Source organism: Esox lucius, chromosome 11, assembly GCF_011004845.1.
Source record: "Esox lucius isolate fEsoLuc1 chromosome 11, fEsoLuc1.pri, whole genome shotgun sequence".
Lineage (NCBI taxonomy): Eukaryota > Metazoa > Chordata > Actinopteri > Esociformes > Esocidae > Esox > Esox lucius.
In genome coordinates this window covers 6,790,400-6,817,438 of record NC_047579.1, presented here as the reverse complement: position 1 = coordinate 6,817,438, position 27,039 = coordinate 6,790,400, and the positions used below count along the sequence as shown (strand labels likewise).

Sequence of the window (27,039 nt, the reverse complement as noted above, 5' to 3'; positions counted from 1 at the left end):
AAACAGAAGATGGCCTGATGACTGACAGGTGGCACACAATGACAACAATCAGCAGTACAAGGGACACCTGTGATTGGGGCAGAAGGAGGGGAAAACACAAATGCACATACAGGGTATCTGCATATGTAACAATCTATCTTACCTACCTTATTATTTTATACATGTACAGCTATTCGGAAACACATTTTTTTTACATTGATTTCTTGACCAGTTGTATTTATACTAGCACTGTACATCACTTAAAGGCATAGTTCGTCCAAAATTATTTTTTCTAAAAGTCCACTTATCAAGAGATATTCATAAATGCACATAGAGGTTTTTTGTTTTTTTTTTATCCATTATTCAGCTCTGTCTCAGTCAGTAATTAGCATTATTAGCATGGTCCTAATTCATGACTGGAAACTAAACCACTATTGCAAAGGTGCATTGCAAGTGGAAAACTACTCTAAAACACTCCAAACTAACAATAGTGGTGTTGTTTACCTCAAAGAATATGCCAATGTTATATTTCTCAAAAGAAAGTTATAATTTTCACAATCATTCCCATTTCAAATAATCAGGTACCTAATGTGTTCACCGGTCAGTTTTGTTCACAATTGTATGAATCGATGTGTTCTTTCGGGAAGAGTAAGTGTATACATCACAGGAAACCAAAGTTAGTATTCGCTAGATCGAAAGCAAGTTACCCATTTCGTCTGTGATTTTCATCTTCGACAGTCAAACTTTATTCCCTTGAGACAGAAAGGAAAACATTATGTCTGACTACGACCAGGAAGAACACTTCCGGGATAGAGCCCTTACTTGTTCTAACCAGAATACACAGAGAATATTGACTGAAATAGAAACTTGGACAGCAGCTATAGGGGTGTGATGGTGAACCTATTAATCCCCAACCCTTTCCCAGAATATCCAGAGGCAATGTGTACTTTCTGTATTATAAAGCCAAGTTTCTGTTTTTCTTGAGTTTAAAAGCAAGAAGTTCTCTGTCATCCACTTCCTAATATATGAAATGCATGCTTCCAAAGTAGCTAATTTGGGGGCTTCTCCATGCTTCATTGAAATATATAACTGTGTGTCATCAGCATAACAGTGAAAGTTGACATTGTTATTCCGGATTACATCACCCAGAGGCAAGATATATAGTGAGAACAATAATGGGCCCAGAACCAAGCCTTAAGGAACACCAAAACATTCCTTTGACTTGTCAGAGGATATGCCATCCACACTAACAAACTGATATCTTTCAGATAGAAGAATTAAACCAGGCTACAACATGTCCACATAACCCAATATGGGTTTCCAGTCTCTCTAAGAGAAGGGAGTGATCAGTAGTGTCGAAAGCAGCGCTAAGATCAAGCAATGTATTATGTTCAACATTGGCTGACCTAGCACAGGAAATAGCTCCTTAGGTAATTTTGTTGGAATCTAGCTGACAATATGTGGGTTTAGAACTCATTACAAATTTTGTGAATGTGTCCAGCGATACGATCTAAAAAAATTCAAGTGTCCCCATTGACACCTGGTCAGGGAGGTTCAGGACATTGACAGGACAACTGAGATTTTGAGGACCATAACTATTTAAGTAGGAGTCAGTTATTAGTTTTGTAATGGTGATGATCTTTTCATCAAATTAGTTAATGTATTAATTACAGCTAAAGTGAAGACCCACTTGACTTGTTGAGCGTTGCTTTTTTTTTTACTTTGCAACTGTATCAAAGAGAAATTTGGGATTGTTTTTGTTCGCCTAACCCTAACCCTTTTTTTTTTACTTTGCAACTGTATCAAAGAGACATTTGGGATTGTTTTTGTTCACCTTAATCAGGTTGGAGAAATAAGCTGATCAAGCAAATGTGAGTGATTTTCGGTATAGTGGTGTACTGTCTATCCAGGCTAGTCTGAATACTTCCAACTTGGTGGAGCGCCACTTTCGCTCCAATTTTCTGGAAGCTTGCTTAAGTGCTCTAGTATTGTCTGTGTACCAGGGAGCAAGTTTCTTGTTGCATATTTCTTTTGTTTTTAATGGTGCAATGTATTTCGCAGTGTTGAGTTAAGATCCTCAATTTGATATTTTACAGATTTCTTTACTCTGTCGTAAATGAGCGAACTTTTAAGAATATCAAGGAATTTATTTGTAGTCCGAGAATTTATAGTACAGTTTTTGAAACTCATTGTTTGCGGAGCAAGTGGATTTCTTGTTTTAACGGTAAATGTAATAAGACAGTGATCCGATAATCCAGGATTTTTGGGGGAAATTATTACATCTACAATGTCTATTTCTCGTGACAGGACTAAATCTAAGGTGTGATTGTGGCAATGTGTTGGATCTGAGACATGTTGGACGAAACCCACTGAGTCAATTATGTCTTCAAAAGCTTTTTGAAGAGGATCATTGGACTTTTCCATATGAATATTGAAATTGCCCAACATTTGAATACTATCTGCCATGACTACTGTGATGGTAATTTTATCGATCAGAACTCTTTAAGAAGGAAGTACAGAGACAAAATACTCTCGGCAAAATTAACAGTTTTATTAATCATTTGCAAATAAGAGAGACGCGTCAAACGCCTACCAACATAATCGTCTGAGGAGTCTCTAACTCAATATAGCTCATTCAACAGTATAGATCACATACAAAAAGGGGTGTGGCAAGTTGTTACCCATCTGTCTTGTGTCTCATAGGGTTTACCCAAAGGGTGGGCTGTCCCCCCACCTTATCCTTCCTGCCATAATGTTTACTGTTGTGTTTACCTAAAGGGGCAAGCTATCCTCCCCCACATGGAGAACCTTTTCAACTGTAGGAGAAGACTCACAGCATCTGGACAAACAACATGATAGGCAGATTTACGATTAACCCTATAATCTACTGGTGCCGGTCAAGGATGCCCCCCTAGGACAAATACCAGAACCCCTCTCTCACGCTCCTCAACCTATCTAAACATGGGTACTCAGTACTTTAACTAGTAACTCATTCATTCAACTTTCATGAGTAAAACTTCAAAAGAATGAAAATCAGTGTGTCTGTTAAAAGCAGTGCTATCATGTGTTTGAGAGTACATTTATATTTACTGTCATAAATAATAGAAAGCCCCCTCCTTTTCGGAATGCACAAGGTATATGATCATAATAACCAGGAGGAGAGGCCTCATTTAGGGAAGTGAATTCATCAGGCTTTAGCCACGTTTCACACAAGCCAAAAACATCTAGTTTATGATCAGAGATGAATTAATTCACTGCAACTGTCTTTGGAGCAAGGGATCTAACAATTAGGAGTCCCATTTTGAGATGTGAGGTGATACTGTCATTTTTATTTGTGACCGAGGTGGAGGAAAGCTTTATCTTAATAAGGTCGCTATTGTTAGCACTACCTTGTTTTACTTTTCTCAGCCTGGAACGAGTCACAGTGGCAATAGGTAAAACTGTACAGTGGCAATAGGTAAAACTGTACGAACTACTCTGGCTTTGCTATCGACAGACTCCACTATGCTAGCAGGCTGGCTAACAGCCTGTGGCCTGACCTGCACCCTATCTCATGGTGAGGCTATAGGAGTGAGACTCAATGTTCCTAGATAAAAGAAGAGCACCACTCCAGCAAGGATGGAGTCCGTCACTCCTCAGCAGATCAGGCCTGGCACTATTTCTGGGAGAGTCCCAAAAAAAGAGACAGTTATCTACAAACTCTACCTCCTGCGACCAGCAGTATTCTGTTTTCAGTCAGCGATTGAGTTGCGCAAGTCTGCTGTAGAGCTCGTCACCACCCCTAGCTGGGAGGGGCCAGAGACAATTACTCGATGCCGACACATCTTTCTAGCTAGTTTACACGCTGATGCTACGTTCTGCTTTGTAACCTCTGACTGTTTCATCCTGACGTCGTTGGTGCCAACGTGAATAACAATATCTCTGTACTCTCTATACTTCCCAGTTTTAGACATCGGTGGCACCAGCCCCAGATTTGCGGCTACGTTGGTGCACCACCCCCCCGGCAAACAGTGTACGATCTACGGCTGATTCTTTTGTCTAATACTGCGGGTAATGGAATTGTCAATGGCTAAAGTTTTCAGTTTTTCAAGGCCACCGGTAGAACATGCCTGCCGATCATTCCCCTACGAAGACGGCTCTGGCCTTGACTCCGACTCCAGTGGGGAAAACCTGTTGAAAATCTCAGTTGGCTCTAGCAACGACTCAGGTTTAACTGGTCGACAGCATTAGAGGCCGAGCCTCTAACTCTGCTATCTTTACCTGAAGATGATAGTTCTCCTCCATGTTGTAGCTACAACAATTACAGTGATAAGGCATGTTAATGATACTTAGCGTCAGGTGTTCAGGGGTGAGTAATTCTGTTAATTATGTCCAAAAAGAGTCTCGTTGTAGAAAAGTTGGGTAAAAGGTCAATAGATAAAAAATATTGCGTTGGTAAAACTCTTGAAGTAGAATTTGACCAATTAGTTTATATAGAGTGAGTTCGAAAAAGTTTGGCGGGTAGCCAGGTAGGTAACAGCAGGCAGCCTCCAGCACATCAACGATCCCACAATGCTATAATTTCACAAGTGGCATGTGAAACATTTTGCTGTATGTTGTGGGTAGTCTACAGTCCTTTTCTTATAGAACAGTTTGTGGTATGAGTTTATAAAACAGGCAGATAATTACAGTTTAATATTACATATTTTGTGTTAAGTAGAGAAGGATGGATATGAAGGTGTGACACTTGCCTTCAGCTGTCTAAATTGAAAGAAAGAAGGCCATTAAATCATTGGGTGATTTATACTATCAGGTCTTTTTAGGTTTGTATTTTTTCCTCTCTCACTTTGTGGTGTGGCTCTTAGACCTTTATGAGGAGGCCACTGTAGAAAATGTCAGGCAGAGACTGGAGAGGCTGTACAGGGTCTTGCTGAAGCTGCAAAAGAGGCTTAGGAACTATGACATCCTTACATGTTGGATGTTATGGACATTTTGAACTAAGGTGCATTTGAGAAATAACTGTCTTTCTATTGGCTGGTATGTAAATCTTTACTTTGATTGTGACACACGTCTGTATAATATCAGAGGATTATTAGGTATTTGGGCCATGTTCTCCTGCCTAGACAAAGAAGGGTGTCAGTCCTTTTGTTCCTCAGGAATGTGGTCCTTGGGGGGGAGTAAGGTCAGTTGGCCCCTTTAGGTAAACACAACAGTAAACATTATGGCAGGAAGGATAAGACGGGGGGACAGCCCACCCTTTGGGTAAAACCTATGTGACACAAGACAGATGGGCAACAACTTACCACACCCCTTTTCTATGTAATATATACTGTTGAATGACCTGTATGGAGTTAGAGACTCCTCTAATTCCATACAATTATGTTTGTAAGCGTTTGACGCGTCTCTCTTATTTGCAAATAATTTATAAAGTGTTAAATTGTGCCAAGAGAATTTTGTCTCTGTTTCTTACTCTTTTAAGAGTGTCGATCAATGGAATTGCCATCACATACACCATCACAGCCCAGGTAAGCACAATACGCTAAGCCAGGGTAACAGGACAAGCACTAACACAGACAGGTGAACAATTACTGGCAGTGAACGAACATGTGGATAACTAGGTCCAGTTTGTTTTTATGTATAATTTCTGTTGAATGGTTATTGTCTTCTATATGTAGCCTACCATAGGAGTTGTGAATACATACAAGTTGGCTATACAGAAATTCATTTTTGGTTATATTGTCGTTATATTTCCTATTTGTGATTGCGACAACTCCAAAGTCGGTTGAGTAGAGTTGGATATCTAGACGTTTGTCACTTCATAGTAAGGTATCCTTTCAGCAGAATGCCTATTAATCCTTTATAAATGGTATTTGGTGTGTCACTTCATAGTTAGGTATCCTTTCAGCAGAATGCCTATTAATCCTTTATAAATGGTATTTGGTTTGTCTCTTTATAATAAGGTATCCTTTCAGCAGAATGCCTATTAATCCTTTATAAATGGTATTTGGTGTGTCACTTCATAGTTAGGTATCCTTTCAGCAGAATGCCTATTAATCCTTTATAAATTGTATTTGGTTTGTCTCTTTATAATAAGGTATCCTTTCAGCAGAATGCCTATTAATCCTTTATAAATTGTATTTGGTTTGTCTCTTTATAATAAGGTATCCTTTCAGCATTTATAACTTGTTATAAGTCATTAGTAAATCGTTAATTGTGTGTCACTTTATGACTTGTGACCTCCTTGCAAACAGATTAATCTGCGCGGCAATAGCTGATACAATACGTCATCCAGAAAGAATTAACAGCGATACAATGCTTGTTTTGGCACAAATTGTTTTTCAAGAACATATGGAGACTTATATCAATATACCCTGGCCTTCCCATTTTGGAAAACTGAATGTATAATATATTTTCTAACGCTATATTGGTTGCCCCATTCACTTCCATTGTATCCCAGAGAGAGGCTCTCTTTAATAAATCAGAAAAACTAAAAACTATTATATCCCAAGAAATGTATACGTATATACGTAACGTATATGAATATGCTAGATAATCTGAAAGAGCAAACTTTTCAAAAAATCCTCTTAAAAAATATTGAACATTTTCTTTAATAGTAGCCTTGATAACAGGGAAACACTGTCTTGTTTTTGACTACTACTATGCTATTGCGATCTTGACACAATATGTTTAATGGTGAGGTTTTTCGACTCACTGTTCAATTGTTTTTAGCAACCAGTAACCGAAAAAAACAATGTCTTCCTCACTGAGCGCCCTTACTCTAGATCACCAACGAAAAAAGTCAGTTTAGGCAGAATCAATAAAAACTCAACACTCCGGGTCACAGCAACCAACTGTAAGAAATCAGCCGTTCATAGTGTGTTATGAAATTGAAGGAATGTCAATTGGAATGAGTCAAGGGAGAAAGAGAAGCTTTTATTATTAAAAAGCACTGCAAGCAAAGTTGGTTGTATGTTACATGTTCATTGATCTTGGTTACTAAACGTCTGACGTCCCCATTTATGCAGGAGAATTGGCTAACCAGAATTCCACAGCATGGCAACCCTTAAGCCTATTAGCTGAGTATAGTCGCAAGAATTGACAGAACGTGACTTCCAGTGAATGTGATTTCCTGAGAGCAAGCAAGCAAGTTTATTTATATACCACAATTCATACATAGAAGCAATAATGTGCTTTACAATGAAAATAAAGTTGAAAAATGCAATAGAATTGTTACAATTCTCACCCACAATACCTACACAGAACACAGACATTGATTTTGTTCAATAAAAGCTGGGAGGCAATTGTTCATACCAACATAAGTATGCAAAAAAAAAGCATTGCAAAGAAACATCTTACGTAAAGTGATACAAACAACCCAACCCCTCCTACTGTTCCTCCCTGACTCCAACTCATTCTGTAAGTCTCGACTAGGCATTATACATATATTTACAAATATGAATATATATATACACAATTCAGTTTCCAAAAAAGATGGGACACTGTAAAAAGTGAATAAAAACAGAATGCAATGATTTTAAATAATTAAAACCCTATATTCAAGAGAAAATAGTACAAAGACAACATATCAAATGTTAAAACTGAGACATTTTATTGTGTCTTGAAAAATGCTGTATATGCCCACTTTGAATTTGCTGCCAGTAACACATTTAAAAAGTTGACTGGAAAGTTGTGCAATGGTAAAAAAAAAAAACTAATCCTAGTGGAATATCACAACTAATTTGGTCAATAGGCAACAGGTCAGTAACATGATCAGGTATAAAACGAACAGCCCAGAGAGGATGGGTCAGTGAGAAGTGAGGATGGGGAGGGGTTCACCACTCTGCGAAAGACTGCGTGGGCAAATAGTGCAACAATTAATAAATAAGGTTCCTCAACGTAGAATAGCAAAAGGTTTTGGGATCTCATCATCTACGGTACATAATATCATTAAAAGATTCAGAGAATCTGGAGAAATCTCTGTACGAAAGTGAAAATATTGGACGCCCGTGATCTTCGGGCCCTCAGGCAGCACTGCTTTTAACAGACACGATTCTGCAGTAGAAATCACAGCATGGGCTCAGTAACACTTCTGAAAACCATTATCTGTGAACACAGTACGTCGCTGCATCCACAAATGCAAGTTAAAACTCTACCATAATGAAGAAATCATATACAGTTGAGCTCATACGTTTGCATACCCTGGCATAAATTTTGGCATTGATTTTGAAAATATGACTGATTTTCACTGGATAGTGATTTATTTAAGGACAGTGATCATATGAAGCCATTTATTATCACAGTTGTCTGGCTCCTTTTTAAATCATAATGATAACAGAAATCACCCAAATGGCCCTGACCAAAAGTTTGAAATCAGTTTTGGGAATCACGGACACCGCATCCTCTGGACTTGAGGGACCATCCTGCTTCTTGTCTGTGCTCAGTTCAAAAGCCAGTATCCTTGTGGATGCATTAGTGCACATGGCATGGGAGACATGCACATCTGTGAAGGCACCATTAATGCTGAGCATTATACACAGATTTTGGAACAACATATGCTGCCATCCAGACAATGTATTTTTCAGGGAAGGCCTTCCTTATTTCAGCAAGTCAATGCCAAACCAGATTCTGCACGTATTACAACAGCATGGCTCTGTAGTAAAAGAGTCTGTGTGCTAAGCTGGCCTGAATGCAGGCCAGACCTGTCACCCATTGAAAACATTTGGCACGAACAGTTGAGCAGCTGAAATCCTTTATTAAGCAAGAATGGGAAGACATTTCACTTCCAAAACTACATCAATTGGTGGTCTTAGTTCCCAAACGCTTTAAGATTATTATTAAGAGGGCATGCAACACATTGGTAAACATGCCCCTCTCCCAACTTTTTTAATGTGTTGCAAGCATCAAATTCAAAATGGGCAAGTATTTTTCCAAAATTTCTCAGTTTCAACATTTTAGATTTTGTAATATAGGTTAAATTATTTGCACATCATTACATTCTTTTTTTATTAGCATTTTATGCAGTGACAACTTTTTTGGAAACGTGGTTGTAGATTATACTTATACCATAAGGACTAAATAAAGTCTGTAAAGTAAAATATAATGGCTTGACAGACATGGCTCGCAGAGAAACCGTCTCAACTTTTAGATGTTTTTTAAATGCTAAAATGCACGGATGCATACTTCGAAAATCTACCAGGAATACTCACAATATAACCGTAAGCAGTTCTATTTTAGGCTTACTATTGCATAGCTACTGAAGTTTATTGCCAGCAAAGTTTTTGTCCATCCTGAACAAATCCTAATGCGTAATTTGTAATGTCTGAGGCGGGACTCGGACACTGATTGCTTGGGTGGAAGGCCGCATCTCTAACCACTACGCTATTAAAGGAGTCAGTCAGTCAGTCACTCAGTCATAGGTGTTCACTCAGCCAAACAGAGGTGAATGCACAACACCCCATGCTGAGAGAAAAGATCTCAGAGGACATCAGTACTGGGAAGGCTATAAAATCATCAAATCACATTTTTTAGCTCCAACAGTCCACTAGGATGCAAATGATTTACAAATGGAGAGCATCTGGACAGACAAGACCAAAATGTATCTTTTTGGTCATAATCAAAACCTCTGTTTGGCAGAAACCCACCACAGCTAACTACCAAAAGAACCTTATCCCAACAGTCAAGCATGATGGTGGGAATATCAAGACCTTGGGCTGCTTTCCCTCCTCTGGACTTGGTCAACTGCACATCATTAACCTCCCGAGACCCTGTGTCCACATATGAGGACACTATATTTTAGTAAAATATACGAGGACATCATTATTTTCAAAAAGTACTTCCTGTTCAAGGACAATGCTTAGATATTATACTTATCAGGTCCTGCTAATCCCAAATAGCTAAGATAAATAAAAAAGGCATACGTTATCAAAGCTCAGGTCTAAGGACGTTAAGGGAACCAGGTACACCAGGAGATTCTTCAACAGAATGTCAAGCCATCCATCAAGATGGCTTAACCTGGGCAAAAGATGGGTCTTCCAACAAGACAAGAATTCAAGCAAACCTACAAAACAACGGCTCACGAGAAAGAAGATTTATGTTCAGGATTGGCTAAGTCAAAGACCTGACCTTAATTCAATCGAGATGCTGTGGCAGGAACTGAAGAAGGCAGTATTTGAAAGACACTCTAACAATCGTTTGACGATAGTCAACAACAACAAAACACATTTTGGAAGATACCGGGGTTGCTAGTTTCAGGTCTGACTGCAAATATTGTAATTACAATCAGCAATCTCTGATTTCTTCTCCTGGTGGTGCCAGAGATAAAGCCAAGAATCGTTTTGTTTAGCAAAATCCAATCAAGTTCTTTATAGCGCTGTAGAACGAAATCCAACTCTATCAACTCGGAACAAAGCAATTAATGAAATTACAAACCCTTACCATGTTTTAACACTTAATCAACTGGTATTTCCAAAAGGTAGTCTCTGTAATTTAACCAGACATAATCTATCCTTCTATGTGGCCTATATGCTTCACACCACGTCAGGAGAGACAGTATGGCACAGCTGACGCACTACATAAAGGACCGGTCCTTGTTTGATGGCCACATTCTTCCTCCAGTGGTGACCAAAGGATGTGAAACAAAGCTTGGTTGACAGCAAATGAGCCACACTTTACAGAAATAGTTGAATGATCACTGCGGGACACACACTGGACACACTAACAGTGCACATCTAAACCACCTCAGCCAAACGCAACTATTGCGCAATACACAGTCGGTGATAGTGACTTTAAATGGCTACGCCTAAGTGGGAAAGCAACACAGGAGATCAACTTGGACTAGATTTTTGGAAGAAATTGTGGACTATGACCAGAGTTTTGTATCAAGCAACGTGGTGAGTAAAATAAGATATTTTGTACATCTTGGGTAATCTATTATCATTAGCATATTAGCCAAATAACACAGGCCTAACATAGCCAAAGTAATTTGGTTTCTGAGCATCTTACTGCCGATTGGATCTGCCTTCTTGTCGTGCCTTCTGTTAGAACCTTTATGAAGGGAAGCTTATTTTCCATCATGTATAACATTCCTGGGAGTGTGTAACCCTCATTTTTATCACCTTTGAACTGTTGTATGTTCTGTGTAGGTATGAACTTGAAAATTAACATGTCCAATGTGTCCAATTTGGCACAGTGTCCAAACTGTGAGGGACACTTGGGCCTAGAGTTACAAAATAGTATCTAGCTCCCTGGATTTTGCATCAAACGCCCTGTAATTCTACACAGACTCTGCCGTCATCTAGTGGAGGATATCTCCAGCTTCCTATCTCAATGTTTGGCCTTCCCTCTGCATTTCTAACATGATTGAAAATATTATTTTGCCATACCTTGTGTTAACTTAACCACAAACTACAAAGTATCTCCTTTCAAAAGGCTTCTAGCGTAAGAGTCTACATGATTCAGATCCAGAGAAAAAAGCATTTAACAAAGGGACCGCCAAATGCATTCAGGAATTGCGGTTTGAGTTGGTAATATAAAAATAATATTCCATGGTTTTTCCTAAACAGGCGTATGCTACATTGCTCTGTTGTCAGAATTCTAAACTCACAAACGGAAAACACATTTTTTTACCCTATCTTCCGACTTAAATCGTCCAACAGCCCACGGCACTTAACGTTTGTATCCAGGCAGCTCGCTAATAGTACCTAAATGGTGCTAATCACCCCTAACTGAATGTATGACGTCAATGGATGAATGCGCGATAATCCCAGATGAATGATCAGAGCCCCGGTTGAATGTGAATGAACTTAAATGAAATACAAGAGTTCCATGACCATTCAACAATTTAATTAGGCTATTATTGACACATAATACAAACGATATAGGCTACTTGACGAGTCATCATATGTATCACACGTTACCGTTTTTCAATAGGAGATTCAGCTTCTTGTGTACACTAATTAATCAAATGTAAATCTAAATATTTTTTGAGAAATGAAATACCAGACATTCTTTACCAATATCCAACTACCCATTCAACAAAGGTATTACACATTACTGTTTATTTTAGAAAAAAGATAAACTAAATCGCATATACATCCTATCATTGCTCTTTGAACTTTCTCTGCTTACTTTACAGAACAGCAAGAGTCTACAAATGTTTTATACTAAAACTTATACTAAGAAAATTATTCACCAAACATTAAATAATTATTCACAAAATGAAATGTCGCTGCGAGACACTACTTTTAGTTATCCTTTGATCATCCTTTTACTCTGCTAATTGAATTTAAGGGTTACATTTCATTATTTATATCACTGTGTAGTAAACAAGGGGCCCAGGCGCAGGATGAACGGTGAAATAAGTGTTTACTGGGCTGAAAATTATAATGTGTAATACAAACAATAAGGCATAAACAGCTAGAACTGACACAAAGGAACAAGCGCACTAGGCAAGAAAAACAACGAACACACATTGACAACTAGCAGAGAATACTCAAAAGACCCCAATAAACACAAGGGCAGTTACAGTCTGTAGTAGTGAGGATCCGGTGTGTGTAATGATGGAAATCCGGGATGATGAAGAACAGGTGTGTGTAGTGGTGGAGGGTCTGGGGTGTTCCGTGACTGCAGTGCTAGCAGCCGGAAGAATGGACAGGTGGCTAATAGACCGGCGACATGGAGCCATGTAGTCAAGCTTCCCTTTGCAATTTTTCCATTAAGCTACCGTGCTTTAGGCCTACATACGGCTATTTATGTGGATATTCTTTGATTGTCGCAAACTGGTCGATAATGTCTGTTATTTTACCTTGTACACCATCAAAATGAAAACTAACTTCTAATGGATTTATTTTGAATAAGTTGTGTAATTTTCATTTTGTACATTTGCAGTGCCTAATAAATGAAAGAAAATACTATAGCCTAAGTTCTTAGAAATAATAATTATATTTATTATTGTAGTAGATTTTTCCTATGATAAGACCATAAACACAAACACTTATATTTTTTCAAATTCTTAAAACATTTAAAATAAATTCTGTATTTCATATTTCAGACTATTCTGAACTGATGCTCTGGCTAGACGGTGTTGCTGTGGAGGAGAACGTGTTTGCTAATAGGGTAGATTTGTATGTTAATGAAGAGAAACAGCGTTTGGCTCTGTTTGATACTGTTGGTCTAAAAGGCTTGGCGGTTCTAATGTTCAACTTCGGCATGTATTTTCAGGTGGAAATTAAGATTTTGGCCCTGCTCCTTGACAGGTTAACGTCCCAGTATGTAGGTGCTGGTGAACTTTAAGGCTACTTAATTGAGAGAAACACTTCCCACAGTCAGAACAGGTGTAAGGCTTCTCGCCCGTATGTATGCGCAAGTGAACTTTAAGGTTACCTAATTGAGAGAAACACTTCCCACAGTCAGAACAGGAGAAAGGTTTCTCACCTGTGTGCACTTTCTGATGTTTAGTAAGATCATATGATTTAATGAAACCCTTCCCACAGGCAGAACAGGAAAAAGGTTTCACAACTGTGTGCACTGTCTGATGATTAGTAACTTCAGATGATGTCATAAAACACTTCCCACAGTCAGAACAGGAGTAAGGCTTGTCACCTGAGTGCAGTCTTTTATGATAAGTAAGATGATATAACCTCATAAAACACATCCCACAGTGAGAACACGAGTAAGGCTTCTCCCCTGTGTGAACTCTCTGATGCCTAGTAAGTTCATATGAACTAATGAAACACTTTCCACAGTCAGAACAGGAGTAAGGTTTCTCACCTGTGTGCACTTTCTGATGTTTATTACGTTCATATGAACTAATAAAACACTTTCCGCAGTCAGAACAGGAGTAAGGTTTCTCTCCAGTATGTATGCGCTGGTGAGCTCTTAAGTTGCCTAATTGACAGAAACACTTCCCACAGTCAGAACAGGAGTAAGGTTTCTCTCCAGTATGTATGCGCTGGTGAGCTCTTAAGTTGCCTAATTGACAGAAACTCTTCCCACAGTCAGGACAGGAGTAAGGCTTCTCACCTGTGTGCACTCTCTGATGAATAGTAAGCTCAGATGATGTAATGAAACTCTTTCCACAGTCTGAACATGAGCACGGCTTCTCTCCAGTATGTAAGCGCTGGTGCGCTTTAAGGCTACCTATTTGAGAGAAACACTTCCCACAGTCAGAACAGGAGTAAGGCTTCTCACCTGTGTGCACTCTCTGATGAACAATAAGCTCAGATGACCTAATGAAACACTTTCCACAGTCTGAACACGAACAAGGCTTCTCTCCAGTATGTATGCGCTGGTGAGCTTTAAGGTTACCTAACTGAGAGAAACACTTGCCACAGTCAGAACAGGAGTAAGGCTTCTCGCCTGTGTGACCTCTCTGATGTCCAGTAAGTGCAGATGAAGAAATAAAACACTTCCCACAGTCAGAACAGGAGTAAGGTTTCTCTCCAGTATGTATGTTAACATGCACATTTAATAGTGATAGAGATGAGAAATGATTTTCACAGTGGGGACAGTGGTGAGACTTCCTATCATTGTAGTCTTCCTGTTGTTTTTCTCCAAGTGTCTTCACTTCAGGAATCCCATCTGTGTGACAGACATGAAACAGAATTAGTGGCCACATTTTGGCACACAATATTATCCAGGTTTCAAGCAACTAGCATCATTCTGCAGCGAAGTAATATAGACCTTGAAACTGCAGTTAGGGCACTTGAATCGTTACATATTTTGTGGCAAAGACCCTTTGGACAGCTGAGACGAAGCCTTAAGTAACCCTGGGATTAGCCATGCATGCAGACATGATAACCATCAGAGAAAGAAATGCAAAACATTTGCTGAAGAGAGCAGAGAGCAGGATGTTATGTTTGATGGAAAACAATCATTTCAAACATACGTTTAATGTTGCCATTCACACACTTTCTCAGAGTCTTCGACACCTCCTAGAGACCAAGAGAAACCTGACCTCCAGTTTGTTTAATGTTATCATCTACCAGACTGTGCTATGACAAAAAATTGTTTTGAGGGGAAGTAAAACATAGATCACCAGCCCATTCGTATACATCTGAATATTAATTTAAATTGTTTAGACAATATAATGGACTTATTGTATAAATGCTTTAATTACAAAAATGTTCTGGCCTGCAAATCATTTATGATTTAACAAATTACAAAACAAATGTGGCTCTTCATTAAATTTCAAAATCCTGATGTGGCTCCCAAGCCAAAAGTTTTGCCTTCCTCTGGTTTAGGCGATCAGTTAATTCAAAAAAGGTCTCAAGGCACTCTCTCTTATGACTACTGAAAGTGAACTCATAAAAACATTGGACTTCAATGACATTGTGAAGTAGCAGAGTCAGGAACAAATAAAAGAAAAAGGTTAGACAATTGAATGATTCATTTAGGATTTAATATTAGCTGTGATCTAACTCCATTTTGTTAATGAGCTGTTTGTGTGTAAGTTCTTAATTGTAAATTGTGTTTCTGAGACACATAAATCGTGTCAATCTTCAGTTGACTGCAATTGAAGATTGCAAATCCTGTTGAGATGCAGGTGAAGGTAATAATTAAGTGCTTGGCTTTAATTATCCGGATCAAACTTGTACTTTTGGATTACCTGTGGGTCAAAGTGTGTTTGTCTGCTGAAAGCAGAAAGGAACACATCCACATTGTCTTCCATGGATCCATTTCCGGAACCACTTAATGATACCAAACAGCAAAAAATCTAAACTTTTCGTTAACACTTTATTTGAAGGGGTGTGTATAAGTGTGACATGACACTGTCATAACCATGACATACGAGGAATCATTATGAACGTTTATGAATGTTGTCATTAGGTGTCATTCGGTTGATGTGTAATTTTTTATGTAAGGTTGACATTGTTTGTGATGTCTTTGTTATGACAACTTGACATTAACTGAGACAACATAACCTGTTAATGTCTTTGTAGTGACAACATGACAGTAACCAAGACAACAACCTGTCATAAACATGGGCCTAATTATCAAACTTGAAGAAACTATTTAGCAAGTATTCTGTGTGCCATAAAAGGAACTTTGCTTATGCTAAGACGGGTGCTCATACACACAAACTAAACGTTATTCAGAGTTTGTGGCACGAGACTGTCTGTCCAACAATAGCGCATTATGTGATGACACAGGATGGACAGACAGGGAAGAAAAATCTCCACAGGATGAAGTGGATTCACAAAACAGAAAATATTTTATTCCTACTGGCAGATGACCTAGATCAGCTGTAGACAAGACACCACCCTCCCCCCAAAATATTCTTATAGCAGATCTACACAATTCACCTGGATGAACTATTTTGATGTAAACATTTTGAATTTTGCCAAAAGGTGACACCCTTGAATTATTACAGTGCGGTAACCATGATTAATAAGGTAGACTGGCTACTTGCGTCTTCAAATAGGTGTGACACATACAAAATGTATGGTCACATTTGGGGTTGATGGTGAATTTAAGGACACTTTCTACGGTTGTTAACGATCCAAACACCTGCGCGTTCTCCTAACTCTTCAAGGAAAAGCCACGTATACTTTCTCATCATTTATCCAGTTTTCCAGGTCGGTAAAGTTGATATTTTGATGCAGTTTGATAACTTGCCTGTTAAAGTATATGTAGAGGGTTGGAATAGCGTGGTCATTTTATAACTATGACAGACAGAAAACCCACGTCTATGTAAAATGACATGACGGTGGTGCATTCCTTTGGAAAAAAACAAATGTTACTGTACTGTACTGAATATTTGTTTTTCAAAAACAACACTCCTGACAATATCCCTAGGATTAATATAATTGAATTTTGTAACTGTATTGTTTAGGAACTTTGCAATTGTTGCACTGTAAGGGTTAGCGATTAGCTAGTTCCATGTTGTTAGCTGGCTTCAGTTAATTATTAGCTGATGTCTTTGTTCATCATTCATTCATGTTAACTACTGCATTTGTTAATGGTTGTTCATGTACCATTATCGGAAAGTGTTACCAAAGTTGGACTGTTTTTTTTCAGGAAGCAAAAATAAAGGACATATCTTGCTTTTGTTAAGGTATTTAAAAGCATTTGACAGACTTAATTACATCTTCATGACAGCATTTTGCCAAGTCCAAATTGTAGCACTGTAGTTGAGGTCAAGAAAAATATTAATGACACAATTATAAAAGCATTTGACAGTATTATACCACTTCATGACATCTTTATGATAAGTCCAAATTGTTCAACTGTAGTTGAGGGAAAGGAAAATATTCATGACAGTTATAAAAGGACAATGCCTCCCCCAGTGCCGGCACCAGGTATAATGGGTCCTTCGACTGCTAGGGAGACCCTGACCGACAGGGGAGAAGGGACCCCAAATAAAATTTTGCTAAGGGCCCCCAAAAGGCTAGAGCCAGCATTGCTCCCCCTTCTGCAATTTGCCAGCCTATTTACAATACCCATGGGTCTTCCCAGCCACTTTTCATCTAAGGGCATAGATAAGGCTCAAACATTGACTGTGGACTGAAGAACAACTTTAATACATGCTGTATGTTTTCATTTCTGAGAGGACAAAAAATAAGTACAACTATATGGAGAAAACTAACAGCATGATCATCTATCATCTACCCCTTCATCAGTAAGAATGACAAATTACAACTTTAACAATGACAACATTAAACCAGTTCATACCTTGATTAAGTAAATCCCCTTCTCCATTTTTAATGATAACCACATTCTTCTCCTCCTCTTCATCTTTAATGGTAACATTCATTCTGAGCATTTGATTTTCGTCTTCCAGCTTCACTGATGTCATCTCTGAATCCACCAATGCCCCCTGAGATCCACTTTCATAATCAGAATCCAGTCTCTCTTGTTTGAGCTCAGTGTGGAAGGGGAGCAGCAGGCTGGGTTTCTCCTCCCTCTGCTGTAAATAAAGACCAAATCAGAGCCATCCATGACTGACATTTGATGGGAATAAAATACAATCACAATGGAGGAAAATGACAAAATCACAGTCATTACAGACCTGTATCCTACATGAGGCACACTCTCCATAACATGACCCCAGAATAGAGTGAAAAATATACTTTTCACTTATATCACAGTTTATCATTTCTTTGGCAAGTGACTGTAGTTAAGGTTCGTATTCTCCTAGAGTTGTTTATTTAACTTCTCTCGGTTTTATGCAATGAAGACAGTTACTATACGATTAGAAAATACTATAAAAAACAAGCAATAAGTTTGTCAATTACACTGCAACCTGTCCCGTTTCCTGCTTGACTCAACACAAACGATAAAAAAACAAGAAACCAGGCAAACCTAGTTCAGCAGGCCCACAAAAGTTAGTATCGCCCTCTTGAGATTCAAACCCCGGTAGCCCATGTGAAAGGCAGCATCGTTAACTACTACACCACAGAGCTTTACATTCGAGGGGGGTCAGTATGGTCTCTTGTGTCTATGAACAAATCCTCTTTTGCCAGTGGCCGTTTTAACAGCTAATTGGCCATTCGTGAATGATATTGATACAGTAAAACTGACTAACGTTTCTTACTAAGTTTACCTCCACCACAAATAGCGTCTATGAACTGTTAGCTTTTGCCACTGGCCGTTTGAACAGCGTATTAGCCAGTAATAGGCTTTACCAGTATCTACTAACTTACTGGACTAGTCATAGGAATTGAGCAATTGCTAGCGAGTCTGCCAAAGCGATTTCATTTCATGGCATAAGAATGTATGTTTTTCTTTCATGGAACAACATACGGCGGGCTGGTGTGGGTTTGCTTATAGCTCCCCAGCTCTGCCGCCCTGTGTTGGAGTTTACCCCGGTGAACGAGAGGGTCGTTTCCCTGCGCCTACGGGTCGGGGATAGGTCTCTCACTGTTGTTTGTGCCTACGGGCCGAACGGCAGTGCAGAGTACCCGACCTTCTTGGAGTCTCTGGGAGGGGTGCTGGAAAGTGCTCCGACTGGGGACTCTATCGTTCTACTGGGGGACTTCAACGCCCACGTGGGCAACGACAGTGACACCTGAAGGGGCGTGATTGGGAGGAACGGCCCCCCTGATCTGAACCCGAGTGGTGTTCAGTTATTGGACTTCTGTGCTAGTCACAGTTTGTCCATAACGAACACCATGTTCAAGCATAAGGGTGTCCATCAGTGCACGTGGCACCAGGACACCCTAGGCCGCAGGTCGATGATCGACTTTGTTGTCGTCTCATCTGACCTGCGGCCGTATGTCTTGGACACTTGGGTGAAGAGAAGGGCGGAGCTGTCAACTGATCACCACCTGGTGGTGAGTTGGATCCGATGGCGAGGCAGGAAGCTGGACAGACTCGGCAGGCCCAAGCGTACTGTAAGGGTCTGCTGGGAACGTCTGGCCGATCTTTAACTCCCACCTCCGGCAGAGCTTCGACTGGATCCCGAGGGAGGCTGGAGATATTGAGTCCGAGTGGACCATGTTCTCCACCGCCATTGTCGAAGCAGCCGCTCGGAGCTGTGGCCGTAAGGTCTCCGGTGCCTGTCGAGGCGGCAATCCCCGAACCCGGTGGTGGACACCGGAAGTAAGGGATGCCGTCAAGCTGAAGAAGGAGTCCTATCAGGCCTGGTTGGCTTGTGGGACTCCTGACGCAGCTGACCGGTACCGACAGGCCAAGCGGGCTGCAGCCCGGGTGGTTGTGGAGGCAAAAACTCGGGCCTGGGAGGAGTTCGGTGAGGCCATGGAGAAGGACTATCGGCTGGCCTCGAAGAGATTCTGGCAAACCATCCGGTGCCTCAGGAGAGGGAAACAGTGCCCTATCAACCCTGTTTACAGTAGAGGTGGGCAGCTGTTGACCTCAACTGAGGATGTCGTCGGGAGGTGGAAGGAGTACTTCGAGGATCTCCTCAATCCCGCTGTCACGTCTTCCATTGAGGAAGCAGAGGATGAGGGCTCAGAGGTGGACTCGTCCATCACCCGGGCTGAAGTCACAGAGGTGGTCAAGAAACTCCTTGGTGGCAAGGCACCGGGGGTGGATGAGATCCGCCCTGAGTACCTCAAGTCTCTGGATGTTGTGGGGCTGTCTTGGTTGACACGTCTGTGCAACATCGCGTGGCGGTCGGGACAGTGCCTCTGGGATGGTAGACCGGGGTGGTGGTCCCTCTTTTTAAGAAGGGGGACCGGAGGGTGTGTTCCAACTATAGGGGGATCACACTTCTCAGCCTCCCCGGGAAAGTTTATGCCAGGGTTCTGGAGAGGAGAATACGGCCGATAGTAGAACCTCGGATTCAGGAGGAACAGTGTGGTTTTCGTCCAGGCCGTGGAACACTGGACCAGCTCTATACCCTCTACAGGGTGATGGAGGGTTCATGGGAGTTTGCCCAACCAATCCACATATGTGTTTTGTGGATTTGGAGAAGGCATTCGACTGTGTCCCTCGCGGCATCTTGTGGAGGGTGCTTCGGGAATATGGGGTCCTGGGTCCTTTGCTAAGGGCTGTCAGGTCCCTGTACAACCGAAGCAGGAGCTTGGTCCGCATTGCCGGCAGTAAGTCAGACTTGTTCCCAGTGCATGTTGGACTCCGGCAGGGCTGCCCTTTGTCACCGGTTCTGTTCTGCAGTAATGCAGTCGATGTATTGGTCTGTCGTGGTGAAGAAAGAGCTGAGCCGCAATCTACGTTCCTACTCTCACCTATGGTCATGAGCTTTGGGTCATGACCGAAAGGACAAGATCCCGGATACAGGCGGCCGAAATTAGCTTTCTCCGCAGGGTGGCCGGGCGATCCCTTAGAGATAGGGTGAGAAGCTCGGTCACCCGGGAGGAGCTCAGAGTAGAGCCGCTGCTCCTCCACATCGAGAGGGGTCAGCTGAGGTGGCTTGGGCATCTTTTTCGGATGCCTCCGGAACGCCTTCCTGGGAAGGTGTTATGGTCCCGTCCCACCGGGAGGAGACCCCGGGGAAGACCTAGGACACGCTGGAGGGACTATGTCTCCCGGCTGGCCTGGGAACGCCTCGGTGTCCCCCCGGAAGAGCTAGAGGAAGTGTCTGGGGAGAGGGAAGTCTGGGCATCCCTGCTTAGACTGCTGCCCCCGCGACCCGGCCCCGGATAAGCGGAAGAAGATGGATGGAACAACATACTTTTTTCTTTCAGTCGTGAATGACATTGATACAATAACTTACTAACTTTTTCATCAAGTGAAACGACGAGAGAATTGTGGAAATAAAGTAAATAAATGGTGTTGTTCACATAAGATTTGAACTTGAGTCTTCCATGTGAGAGGCACTGTCTTTAACCACAACGCCACAGCATTACGCATTTCACTAGTCGCTAAACACTATTGAGCATTGTGTTAAACAGACATTTATTTTTAAGTTTACCTCCACCACAAATAGCGTCTATGAACTGTTAGCTTTTGCCACTGGCCGTTTGAACAGCTTATTAGTCAGTAATAGGCTTACTAGTATCTACTAACCTCTTAGGAATAATCCTAAGAATTGAGCAATTTCTAGTGAGACTGAAGATGAATGTTTCCATGCCCGAAACAGTCGCAATATAACCGTATACAGTTTCAGTTAAGGCTCACTGTAAAGTTACTACTGTAGCCTATGTTGTAGCCAGCAAATGTGTTTGTCTATGCTGACCCAAAACGCATGCACGTCAGTCTGTCAGTCAGTAAAAGACATTCGCTCTTCTTGGCCGGCTCCACTTACACGGTCCAGCAAAAAGATATTCAGGCATACGAAAATACTGAGTAATCATTGAGTGAACACCAAAAAGCAGATGGAAACTGGATATTAAATTATCCTTGATTGTGCTTTATAAACACAAATGTACTGCATGTATGTTATTTTGTCAGGGACCAAAAGCCTGTAATAACATATTGTTTGCTAAACAAAATATGGTTATTGTTTATAAAAGTAATAACTTGAAGATAGTGAAAGAGTTAATTAAATCAGTAGCAAATGACCTGTTACTCCATGTAGAGGCGCACTAATTGGCTCTTACACTCTACAGAAGTTGAAGTCCCATTCAAAAGCTCCATAAGAGCCCAAACTCCACCCACCAGCCTCAATGCCCGTCTGCAGCCAGACCCTTCTCAAATATTATGGCTTCTGCAAAAATACTGGAGGAGAAGCATAGATGGTCCTCTGTCCGTTGTACTGGCCACACCTTGCAGCTGGTTAGCAATTCTGCACTGAAGCAAATAAGCATTACAAGCTATTGGGGGTATGTAAAAAAAACATTTAGCTTGCCAGCAACAAGCAGAAAGCAAAACAACAACAGATGAATACACCTGAGCACAACCTTCTTCAAGATAAGCACAAGGTGGAACAGTACATTCTATATGATCAGCCAGCTGCTTGAGCAAAGGTGGCCTGTAACCGCAACGCTGTTCTGACCCAAATGTGACACAGGGGGGCAAATGGTATCTGGACCTCAAAACTGACCAGTGGAGCTAGCTTGAAGAGCTCTCCATAGCACTTAAGCCTATCGAATATGCCACTGTGTTCATGTGGCATATTGGAAATCATGTGGAATTTATTTTGTCTCTGCAATACCTACCCTTGTGAAGGGGCTTTTGAAGTCCACCTAGGCTGCTGCTTTTGAATCTGCTGCAGTGCAGGTTTTTCAAATCACTCCTATTAAACAACTTGAACAGCGATGGGAGAAGGAAACCACATCCTCAGAAAGAGCACCAACAGTGGTCCTCTACTCTGCCCTGGATCCGAGGTATAATAAACTGAATTTTCTGAAGCCTGAGCAAGCCTTTAGTGTGCTAGGTCAAGTGCTAGTTATGGCTGTCAAAGTGGAGGAGGCTGAGCAGCAAAATGACAGTCCAGAGGTGATCACACCAACATGACGGTCCAGAGGTGACCACACCAACACGACGGTCCAGAGGTGACCACACCAACACGACGGTCCAGAGGTGACCACACCACCACGACGGTCCAGAGGTGACCACACCACCACGACGGTCCAGAGGTGACCACACCACCACGACGGTCCAGAGGTGACCACACCACCACGACGGTCCAGGTGACCACACCACCATGACAGTCCAGAGGTGACCACACCAACACGACGGTCCAGAGGTGACCACACCAACACGACGGTCCAGAGGTGACCACACCACCACGACGGTCCAGAGGTGACCACACCAACACGACGGTCCAGAGGTGACCACACCACCACGACGGTCCAGGTGACCACACCACCATGACGGTCCAGAGGTGACCACACCAACATGACGGTCCAGAGGTGACCACACCAACATGACGGCCCAGAGATGACCACACCAACATGAAGGTCCAGAGGTGACCACACCAACATGACGGTCCAGGTGACCACACCAGTGCCAGCTCTACCACTACAGCTGCAGGATCTTCTGTCTCTTTGACTCATTACTCTGTTCTGAAGGTAGTAGTGAAGAAGAGAGTAGAGCGGGGGATGCTGAGGAGGACATTCACGGCCAAGTGATCTAATAAGGATAGATATCCCACGTTGGTCAGGCAATCACAGTCATACTTGTGTGTCCCTGCTACCTCAACATTTTAGGCAGTAATAAATAAAAAAATTATAATCAGAAGAATTAAAACAATACCGGTTAGAAAAGTCCTTAGTTTTTGCACAGGTTTTTGCTGGACCGCGTAAGCAGAGCTGGCAAAGAAGAGCCATTGTCCAAGTGAGTTAAACAGCGTAGTGGTTAGAGACGCGGACCTGGAATCAATAGGTCCCGCGTTCAAATCTCATTACAGTTAAAGAAAATCGTGCATTAGGATTTGTTCTGGATAGCTGAAAACTTGGCTACAACCTTCAGTAGCTGCGTTATGGTAAGCCTAAAATAAAACTGTTCACGTTTATTTTGCGACTATATCTGGTGGGTTTTCGAAGAATGCACCCGTGCATGATTTTTGGGGTATTATAGGCTAGATAAAAACCCATTGACCAGTAAGAGTAGGGGTTTTCATGATTCATCTTTTCACTTGTTGAAAAACTCAGTTATCGTCACCTATATTGACAGTTATTGTATCAATGTCATTCACGAATGAAAGAAAATGAACGTTTTTGTGCCATGAAATAGCTTTGGCTGTGTTAAGTTCATATACAGTCTCGCTAGAAATTGCTCAAATCTTATGAAAATTCCAAATAGTAAGTTTGATGCTAGTCTATTACTGGCTAATAAGCTGTTATAACAGCCAGTGGCAAACGCCAGCGTTCTTTAGCCGTTTTTGAGGCTAGGGTGAATTTGTATGCGTTCTATTGTCCAGCCTACTATAAGAAATAACCCCTCATTACTGCCGCCACGTGAGTAAATCGGTAGTACAGATTTTTCGTGTACATTATGAAAATGTGATTAACTTGTCGATAAATGTCATCCTTGTCGAAATGTAGACAATTCGACTATTTGTTCTCACCCAAAATAAACAGCGGACAAAACTTTGCCTGATATTAAAGCCATCAGTTCAATCTGTGATTGTTTAATGGATTGCAAGTAGCTTCTAATGGTGGCTTCGACAACGGTATTATATAAAAATGAAGGCCATTTTTCTTCCATTCCTATTCTGACATCCAACGGCATAACAATGTTTTTTTTGTCCGAGGATCTTGCCCGTTTCCCTAAACTTGTTCCTGCATTTTTCTGCCACCACCAAACTTGAGTGACGTAACCGTGACGTCCACTCCAAATGGGTCTATTGTCCTTCACGGAACCAAAAATGCTGTGTTGTTAACGTAAACAAATATTTAAACCCTTCCCTAATGTTCTTCATAAAATGTATTTTGGCACAAAACTACCACAAACAGAACCATATCATAAATCAAAGATGTACAGTTAGTTGGACTAAAAACGATATTTTAGCAAGTTGGAGATGCACAGCAGAGAACGGATAAAACGCAGTATTTTAATCGAAATGAACAAAGACACCAAGAAAAATACTGTTCTTTAATACTTACCATTTTATTGAGATGGATTTATGTTCGTATTTCAAGAACACTTCCTGATGTCTGTAAAACTAAACCAATAGCTCCAAGACGTGGTCGCGCTACTTCTTCTCGAATTGGTCCTCTACTTCTGAGGATTTTCAATTGCGGTTTCCTATCAAGTTTTAATGTGCATTACCGCCCCCAACTGGACTGGAGTGGGAATCCAAGCTACGGACCGTGTACGGTCCAGGTATCGTAAGTTCATTTGTTTGTTCCTTTAAATTGGACCACGAAATTATGAGCAAACAACTCCTTTTTTAGTTTTTCCGGAAAAAACTAAATTGGTTTTATTTTTGGTTACCTCGTTCCTGAACGGAAGTCATAAAAACCACCTGATGTTTTGATTTTCCCTTGTGGGTGGTGCTAAATCTGGAATGCCTGTCATTGGCCAAATACAGAGGATACGCATTCATTGTTTTTCAAATTAAAAGTTTACCCGAAGCCATACGGTTATTTTTCACCATCTACTTTAGATTTGTTAGTTAACTATACAAGCTGTCAGCCTATTATTTGGCTTAACTGACTGAAAAAATATACTGAAATAGCCCAAATGTAAATTTGTTACGCATTGACAATAATCAGGCTGGTTATAGAGAGGCATATGTTATATGAGAGAGGGAAGACCATTTTCATCGCCTCTACAGCAGATGCTTCGCTAGGATCACAAAACATTCGAGGACAGAATGTATCCCCGACGGGGACAGAAAGTACAGGGTTTTGAATGTACATGCGAAAAATGTCGATGTACATGCTAGCGTCCTACATGTCTACAATGTCATAATGCGCGATCAGAATTATAGATGAATAGATCAGGGGCTATTTTTTATTTATTTTTGGTCATTTGAGATCCAGGGCTATTCTTAAATACAGGGGTCTATACATAAACCCAGGCCTAACGACGCCACTGCTGTAAGCTGAGGAACACCCTAAGCCAGTGGTACTCAACTCCAGGCCTCAGGACCCAAAGCACTGCTGGTTTTCATTCTAGCCCTCTCAATATTTACTCATTCAGGTTAACTGTAAGGTAGAATAGAAAACCAGCAGTAGACTAGGTCCGGAGGCCTAGAGTTGAGAACCACTGCCTAATGCCATCTGTCATTGGCCTTATGCCAAACTTATTAATAGGCTTTACTTGCATATATTAGATAATGACTGGGTTAAATTGGACATACTTACACTTAACCATTTACCATGCAATTAAAGACCATAAGCTGTAGTCAATTCTAGGCATAGAAAATATCCACATTGGTCATCTGAAATGTATCACTTCTTTCACCAAGATTATGTTGAAATTACATTTACAATATTTATGTAAACACTTCCAGAACTTCATTTCAGTCTGCTACATTTGGTTTATTTTGAGTAAGTAAATCATCAGATAAATCAAACCTTTATTCTGGTATCGATCAATAAAAACATGAACACCTTGTTTTCAGGCAAATCCTTTTGGTTGTATTTATTAGGCACATCAAGGCATTTTTGAAAGGTGTGCCGATGTAGTTCACTGCCTCGTCAAAGAGAATAGACATGTCAGGCCACTGTTCTTTGAAGTGCCCTTCCTTATTGGCTCGGTCCTCTGCTGATGTAAAGGGATCACAGCCAAACATTGACAACCTGGTCAGAGGTGAGCCCACTTCTTGGTGATACCAAGCTGCTGCAATAGAGACATTAGGCAGCAACTGTTCCTCAATCTTGGCTCTGCATCCACCCTGAGCTAGGCGACTGGGTCCTCCTCTGCCTGAAATAACATGTTGGCAAAGTGGAGACATCACTTATAAGCAGTCCCTGGTTGATTTCAGAGTACTAGAGCTACACATGCAAATCGAATGAGGGTTGAGGTTGGGTTTTGGGTGTTGGCATTTTGTCAAATCCTTTGTGACATTGCAAGTAAAATGGGATAAACAAATAGATTTGCTTTGATGATTGACTCAATCTAGTTTATTTTCTGAAGGAGAAAATTGTATAAATGGTATTGTCAGTTTTAACTTAAATTTGGCACAATAAAAAGGCAGAGTACATGGGGGTCTTTGTGAATGGGGTTTGTGTGTGTGAGAGTGACAGCTTTTGGGTTATACGGTGCTCTGAAAAACAGAAGGAAAAAAGGCAATGTAAGCCAAATATAGTAAATACATATATAATTATA

At 41.0% G+C, this 27,039-nt stretch overlaps 1 protein-coding gene across 1 annotated transcript; it reads right to left on the bottom strand.

The window, feature by feature from the left end:
- Positions 1 to 13,108: 13,108 nt before the first annotated feature.
- On the bottom strand, positions 13,109 to 25,165 carry LOC105008075 (zinc finger protein 501-like). Its single transcript, XM_020045198.3, has 3 exons — positions 24,867 to 25,165; positions 17,629 to 17,863; positions 13,109 to 14,535 (listed from the first exon to the last, which is right to left on the bottom strand). The coding sequence occupies exons 1-3, from the start codon at positions 24,867 to 24,869 to the stop codon at positions 13,184 to 13,186; spliced, it is 1,590 nt and encodes a 529-aa protein (XP_019900757.3). The 5' UTR covers positions 24,870 to 25,165; the 3' UTR covers positions 13,109 to 13,183.
- Positions 25,166 to 27,039: the final 1,874 nt, after the last annotated feature.

Excerpts from the sequence above, each read along its gene's own strand:
- LOC105008075 (XM_020045198.3), bottom strand. Across the intron at positions 14,536-17,628 it reads AGGGGATTTACTTAATCAAG|ATGGGATTCCTGAAGTGAAG; the intron begins GTATGAACTGGT and ends TCTGTCACACAG.